The sequence below is a fragment of the Vigna radiata genome, chromosome 8, assembly GCF_000741045.1.
Source record: "Vigna radiata var. radiata cultivar VC1973A chromosome 8, Vradiata_ver6, whole genome shotgun sequence".
Classification (NCBI taxonomy): Eukaryota; Viridiplantae; Streptophyta; class Magnoliopsida; order Fabales; family Fabaceae; genus Vigna; species Vigna radiata.
Genome location: NC_028358.1, coordinates 44,409,154 through 44,416,821, shown reverse-complemented (window position 1 = coordinate 44,416,821; position 7,668 = coordinate 44,409,154). Strand labels below are relative to the sequence as shown.

Here is a 7,668-nt window from a genome sequence, read left to right as displayed (position 1 = left end):
ATTGATTTCTATCTATTTAATATGTGAATCATTGAAAAATAAAAGTGATCATATTAAATTTAATGATTATATATATTATATATAAATAAACGTCTCTAAGATTATTTAAAAATCACACAATGATAAATGATATGATAAAGATTAGGGTTAATTATTTTATTTTATTTTAAAGGGGAATATTAAATTTGGAGGGTGGCACTGATGTGGCAAGTTCAGTGTAGTACATGTGGATGATTAATTTCACGTGAAGCATTCCACGATCATCTATATTAACATCCATCCATCCATCCATGATCATGATCATGAACATCATAACATATAACAGAGTGGAGTAATTTTACGTGAACATTCGACGATCATCTATATCAACATCCATCCATTCATGACCATGACTATGATAGCACAGGGCGAAACCCAGGCCCACTCTCTCGCACAGATATAACACTCTGTTCTCCCATCACTCCCTTTGTTTTGTTCCATTCCTCTGCAACCAAACCTATCTATCTATTTCTTGTTCCTCCTCTTCAAGGTATCCATAATCATTTCTCATAGCTCATCATTCTTCAATCTTTGTTTGCACAATACAATTCCTTTTCTTATTCCACAGGATAGGATGAACAAGAGGCCTATAACCGCCGTCTACAAGGCCATTCCCGATCTCTGTCATCGAGAACTCGGCCATCTACCTCCCAGAAATTTCGCTCTTCGACTTGGCGCCTCTGAGGTTCCAGAACCCTCTCTTCTCTTAACCCTCTATTTCTATTCTTTTTCCTTTTTTCTTTATTTTTTCAATTGTTCACCCGTTCTAGTCAGTGCTTTACCCATCTGTTTGCTTCCATGGAATATTTTATGTTGAGGATGAGAATGTGGTCCCTTTGTTCCCTTTTTCGTAGAGGGTGTTTTTGTTTTGGGTATCCGATCAAGGTGGTTGCTTGCTTTTTTAGATGATAATGATTTGGCTTCTTTGTAGGCTTGTGAATCTTGAATGTGAATGTGCCTCTATCCAGAAGCTCAAAGCTCTACCCTGGTTATTAATTAATGTGCTGTTGTGTGTTTTATAGGATCTTGTTCTTCGACTTGATGTGCTCAGGAAACTGCACAAGCACAGAGGTTGTGTCAACACTGTCAGCTTCAATACTGATGGGGACATTCTGGTGTCCGGTTCTGATGATTGGAGGGTTATTCTCTGGGACTGGGAAACTGGCCGTATCAAACTCTCTTTCCATTCTGGTCACAATAACAATGTTTTCCAGGCCAAGATCATGCCCCACTCTGAGGATCGAAGCATTGTCACCTGTGCTGCTGATGGACAGGTATCTGCTTTCTGTCAATTCTTCCAGTTTGTGATAAGGTTTAGTCTGTGTGTGTCAACATACCTTGCATATTTTCCTTTTATATCCGTGGGGTGATCATCTCTATTCCAATTTTTGTGTTTTAACCAACAATGTCATAATTTATAAGAAAAGGTATCGGTAACCGTTTGTACCATCTTGTGCACATGTTTTATGTTTGGGATGCCAAAAATGTAATATGGTTTCTGTTGGTATGGGTAACTGCTTCTACGGTATTAATTTTACTGTTTTATTACGATATGAATATGCAGGAATCTTGTCATATTGTTTTACTAAGATAGGGGTGTTTTCCTTGCGACCTCTCAATTATAGGTTAGACATGCTAAAATTCTTGAAAATGGAGGAGTGGAAACTAAGTTTCTGGCCAAGCATCAAGGAAGGGCTCATAAATTGGCTATTGAACCCGGTAGCCCTCATATATTTTATACATGTGGTGAAGATGGATTAGTACAGCATGTGAGTGATTGATTCTTTCCAACTTTTAATTTTTTATTGTTTATTCTTTAGTAATCGCACTGTGTTTTGACAGTTTGATCTGAGAACTGGGGTCGCTACAGAACTTTTTACATGCCAGCCAATCCAGGATAGATGGAACTATATGCCAGTCATCCATCTTAATGCTATTGCAATTGATCCAAGGAACCCAAATCTCTTTGCCGTTGCTGGGACTGATGAATATACTAGACTCTATGATATTCGCAAATATAAATGGGATGGATCTACTGATTTTGGTCAACCAACCGACTTCTTTTGTCCTCCTCACTTGATTGGTGACGAGCGGGTTGGAATAACAGGCTTGGCCTTTTCTGAACAAAGAGAGCTGCTTGTGTCATACAATGACGAGTTTATTTACCTTTTTACCCAAGATATGGGTTTGGGACCCAACCCTGAACCTGGGTTTCCTAAATCTATGAATTGTGATGCAGGTGAACTTGGATTTAGTCATGGATCCGTGTGGTCTCAATCCAACATGGATGGCGATGAAAAAATCACCCCGCAAGTATTTAAGGGACACAGGAATTGTGACACAGTTAAGGGTGTTAACTTTTTTGGACCCAACTGTGAGTATGTGGTGAGTGGGTCGGACTGTGGTCGGATATTTGTATGGAAAAAGAAAAGTGGTCAGCTTATTCGTGTCATGGAAGCAGATAAGCATGTTGTGAATTGCATTGAGTCTCATCCTCATACAATGGTTCTTGCAAGCAGTGGTATTGAGCATGACATCAAGATATGGACTCCAAAGGCCCTTGAGAAAGCTACTCTGCCCAAAATTATTGAGCAGGTATGAATTTGGTCTTAAGAAGTAAACTATTGCAACTCAGAACTTAGGTCAGGATGATATTATTATATGTGGACGATGCCTTTGATGTGCAGGAAGCATTAGTTTTGTGCATAAATCTCTGATTGGTAGTTTCTATTAAAACATTATATATATATATATATATATATAATGTCGTAATGTACTATAATATATTATCATAAATCCAAGTACATAGTGTGAAGGTATCATCCAAAGCTTTTCTGCCCCCTGGCTGTTCCTCAATCTCAGTTGGTTCGAGAGCCAAAATGTCTGATGTTGTACTGTTACCCTAGGCATAACTTAGAAAATTTTAGACTCCCACCCACCCATCACTATTTAATGATGGATCCTTTGAGTTATATCAGACTTTATTGTTTTGATCATGGCTGTCAGAATTGTATGAATAACAATTCGATTTTTAGAATAGGTGTGATTCTGAAATGCAGTGAAGCAGATTTTAGCATTGCTTGATTGACAAAAAAATTGCATACTTTGACTTCTTTTAACCAATTGGATTATGCATTAATTTAAGTTGGATCATGCAAAACCCTGTTAGGAATCCATGTTAGAAAACATAAGAAAGATGACATTTCTTGTTAACTCCCAAGTACTTGGGGAACTTATCTGGTCGAGGAAGAACAAAACACTTGCATACTTTACCGAGCATTCCACATTACTCCAAGTGAAGCTTAAGATACTCCATAATACTGAAGTCCCTGTCATAACACTGCCCTTGAGAGATGATGTCTAACAAGTCCCTATGTAAGATATTTCCTGCTGCAGAATGAGATTCTTTGATACATACGAAATCACCTTCTGTTCCTCCATTTTATGCAGCAAATCTTCATCCTCTTCCACCTTCTTAGCTTCAATGTTTTTTGAGTCTCTATTTTTGACACCCATCCTTCACTTTCTTGACCTCAACAATGGTGTGTTCAATTCTCCCATTGGCACAAACCTTAGGCTTCTACTGAATCACTGTCTTTCCGTGACTTTGTTGCATGGCTGCAAAGTCAATACTGCTTGTGTCACTGCATAATTATTACCCTTAATAATTCTTGGTTTATGCCTTTTTTTTTTTTTTTTTAATTTTATTCCTAGTTTTATGTAAGATTTGGTGATTAGAAAATTCTGTTCACGTGCATTGGGCATTCCCAAGCTGAGGTCTCTAAAGTTTGTTAGAAGTTGCTTTATGTTATTTGGAAATTGTAACCATCTTGAGCATTTATTACAGCCAATTAGCCAATGAAATTGGCATATCATCATTTCAGTAAAATTCTATCTTCTCTGATTATTCTCTGCACAAAACTATTCTGCTTTTGTCAACGGAATCCATTATGAACATTGGAATCCCCGTTCTGAGCTTGGGTTATTCTCAGGTTACTCCCTGAATATCGAAACAGTCCCTGCTTGTGTGGATCCTTTTTCAAACTCAAACCTCAGTCCTTCTTTCTTCATGAACAGCTGCAGCATCTTCTGAATCTATTTGATTCCCTTTAATGTGATTGTTAGTTACTTATTTTTTGGGATTAATGCTAAACTTCATCATGATCTCTGCTTGCTTCTGGTTTTGTTTCTTGTGTTTTCATCAATCGATTAAACTTTCTCTTTACCCTAGATATCTCGTGTTGCCTTTCTGTCAAGAATCTTGTGGAATTGTCCAATACTTCTCCCAAAATTTGGATTTGGGGTTTAGTTAATCCAATTGAATCCACATGGCGAGCTGGACCAATTTGTTTGGAATTCAAATTAAAAAATAGAAGAAACAAAAGTAAGACGGTATTTATTGATTCCAAAAGGACAAAAAATATAAGAGATAATCCTCCTTCAAGGGTTTCCCCTTCACATACTTTCTCAAAGAGCAAAGCTCAATTATCAAGTGACACAAGATATAATGCCTCTTTGCTTGCATCCTACTCCTATTTATTTTCCTGTTGAATCCTCTCTGTCTTACTAACCCTTCTTCAGTAAACATAGAACTGAAATGAACTTGGCGAATGAGGCATCAGTGCTGAAGGTTTAAAACGGAGAATAACAGTCATTTTAGGTTTCATTTATGTTATGGGAACATTTCAAGTTTCCTTGTTTTTCATTTTTGGGTCAAAAATAATGTGCCCCAAATGCCCAAAAGACAGAGTCTAGCTTTCATGCAAAGACCAGTAAAGACCCGAAACCATAACAACACAGAAGTACACTACCATGAATGGAAAGTAGACCAGTTAGACTTTAGAGTTTGAACACAAACTGGCAGATTTAATTGAAAGAATTGTGGAATCATTCCTGAATTTGTAGTGCAGAACAATATCGCAGGCTTAATTGTTGTTGAAGAGTCTCCTTTGGGTAAACAAACTTAGATTTTTCTTAACTCACCATGAATCAGAGATCTGTCAAAAATCCTATTTAGGAAATACGCACATATCTGGCTTGCAGTTTATCACATAAGTGATATAGGCATCCTAGGGTTACGAAATAAACAACTGCAACAACATGACACATAACTTTCCAATCTGCTAGTAAATGTTGTTGAGAACCAGCGTGAACAGTAATGCATGAAACTTGTGAACCAGTACTGGATTAGTTGGTTGGATCATTTCACATTTGGATTAGTTGGTTGGATCATTTGAACTAAACTCGTCTCTTTGAGCAAGATTCTAGGTTGGAGCCTCGTGAATAGATGTAGTGATCAATTAGGTTTTTGGTGGAAATTAGTCATACGCAGAGAAATAAGCTAGTTATCCGAAATTAACTTCTAATAAAAGCTAAAATTTCATATGCTTGTCTAGGAAAGTCCTAGGATTATGTGATTTTAACACTGATACTGGTCTGTTATTAAATGAAAATTCAGATAAAGAATATTTGTTACATGTACTGTTTAAGCAGCAGAGGAACTAATTTCTCTGCTGGTACTTCTTTGAAGAAGGTTCACGTGTGTGATCGTGTTCATTGGTTTTCAATTGGTGGTGGTGTCTTTGACGAAGATTATCATATTATGTCTGATGTTGAATTTTCTGATGGAATGCTTGAGAGTGATGATGACGAAGAGGACAAAGAAGAAGATGATGACGATGATGATGAGAATGTGAATGAGTATGATTGTGATTATGATTATGAATATGATTATTATGATGATGATGAAGAGGAGGAGGAGGAGGAGGAGAGCGAAGAGGGTGACAGTGATGATTGTGATGAAGATGATGGGTGATTATATCAGTGATTATGATGGTGAGAACAATAAAGTTGATGATGATGATAAATGACAATGACACCGATGATAATTTTGGTGGTGGTTGTAATGATGCAAATTGATGGAAAATTTTGTGTCCCACAGAAACCGAAGGCTAGGGGCTGGATGTACCGGATAGCATCTCCTGAAGACTTGATGTTGCAACTGTTATCACTTCCAAGACGAAGGCTTAGGACAGAAAACAATGGAGAAAACTCAACTACAGATCGAGACCTTCTACAGTTGATACTGACATTCAATGCCAATAGTGACAGTTCTAATGATGATAATGATGATGATGATGATGATGCAGATACAACCAGTCAAGATGACTTGTTCTGTTAGTTGAGAGCTACATATCGGTCAAAACTTGGCCATTTTAGCAAATTGTAAATAACATAGGATAAACAGTTACTGTTGACTGGAATATTGCATACTGTCTAAACAATATTCTACGTACAATTGCCCTCCAAATTTATTTGTTGCCATTTTTTTTTTAATGAGTTGTCTTTGTTCTGCTCACAGATTTTATTTTTCTATGCTGTGTGACTTGTATTTTTATTCTGTATCGAGTTATTATTTGCAGATGATGGGAATGGTGACTTACAGAGCTTCTAGTATTTTAATGTGTTCCTGGGATATAGTAAATGTTTATTTTCATAGCATTATAGTGTGCTTGGATAGAGAATTTTAGTAGGATAATTAACTTTTTTTTAGAGAATTTGAAATTCTTTATGGAAAAATATATTGTTTGAGTAAATAATTTAAAAAGAAATTTAAATTCTAAAATATCATTAAATTAACTGAATTGTTTATTATTATAGAAATTTAAATTCCATTTAAAATGTAAGATTTTTTTTTTATATATATATATTCTCAAATTGCAGTTTGAATGTTTTCTCAATCCATTTTTTATTTTGGATATTATTGGCTTGTTCGAGATCGATAAATTGTTGGGATAAAACTTTTGACTGATGTCGGTTATGTTTTTATTTTTTTATATTGAAGTTATTTTTGTGATTTAAATTGTTATAATATTTTTTTGTTGATTATTATTATTATTTGTTTGATATCAGTTACAATTTTCTTGGTCAATATAGAGAGATTTTTTGTTTGAAGGTGAATTAAATGTTTTCCAATTGATGTTTGCCATGATAATCTTTTTGAAGGTGAATTAAATGTTTTCTATTTATTACTCGTTGTGATCTACTTAGAATTCATAATCCCTGTTAACATTTTTAATAAAGTTAAGTAAAATGGACTAGTAATTATTTAAAGGATTAACTATGTTTTTTCTTGTTAAATTATAAGAATGTTTTAGTTTTCATATTTATTTCAAATTTTTAGGTTCTATATTTATAAATGTATGGATGTAATCTTTTTTCACCTAATTTTTGGGATGAGTATAAGAGAAATTAAATAAATACTATTTATGTTAACGTGTTGTATTTATAACCAGACATAGATATAAAGGTAATAATTGATTATTAAATAAAATTAATTAGTGAAATATTTGCTATTTAATATATTATTTCTTTATGTGGATGAATTATGAAATTTAGCGAGATTCATGATATATTATGATCAAAATTTTATTTACTATTTTTTATAATATCATGTTATATAATATACTATAATTATATTTATTATGAACATAATATAATAATAAAACTAAATTAAACTCTGAAAAAAATAAATTCGACTACATATTGATATATATCAATACAGAGCAAGCACTAATGAACATGATTCAGATGCTGAAAGTATTATTCTATTAAAACACAATTTCTAGA

The 7,668-nt window shown here is 34.5% G+C and overlaps 1 protein-coding gene across 4 annotated transcripts; it reads left to right on the top strand.

Moving 5' to 3' along the window:
- Positions 1-381: 381 nt before the first annotated feature.
- LOC106772191 (DDB1- and CUL4-associated factor 8) lies at positions 382-6,495 on the top strand. Of its 4 annotated transcripts, none has more exons than XM_022785792.1 (7): positions 382-529; positions 613-724; positions 1,062-1,313; positions 1,665-1,808; positions 1,882-2,634; positions 5,573-5,874; positions 5,981-6,123. In XM_022785792.1, exons 2-6 carry the CDS (start codon positions 614-616, stop codon positions 5,852-5,854), a joined length of 1,542 nt encoding a protein of 513 aa, XP_022641513.1. In that variant the 5' UTR covers positions 382-529; position 613; the 3' UTR covers positions 5,855-5,874; positions 5,981-6,123. The 4 variants fall into 4 exon arrangements, with proteins under 4 accessions (XP_022641513.1, XP_014513908.1, XP_022641514.1 ...); XM_014658422.2 differs by having other exon boundaries at positions 383-529; positions 608-724; XM_022785793.1 differs by having other exon boundaries at positions 386-529; positions 608-724; positions 5,678-5,874.
- The last annotated feature ends 1,173 nt before the right edge of the window (positions 6,496-7,668 follow it).

Excerpts from the sequence above, each read along its gene's own strand:
- LOC106772191 (XM_022785792.1), top strand. The coding sequence starts at position 614 with ATGAACAAGAGGCCTATAACCGCCGTCTACAAGGCCATTCCCGATCTC. Across the intron at positions 725-1,061 it reads TTCGACTTGGCGCCTCTGAG|GATCTTGTTCTTCGACTTGA; the intron begins GTTCCAGAACCC and ends TGTGTTTTATAG. Across the intron at positions 1,314-1,664 it reads CCTGTGCTGCTGATGGACAG|GTTAGACATGCTAAAATTCT; the intron begins GTATCTGCTTTC and ends TCTCAATTATAG.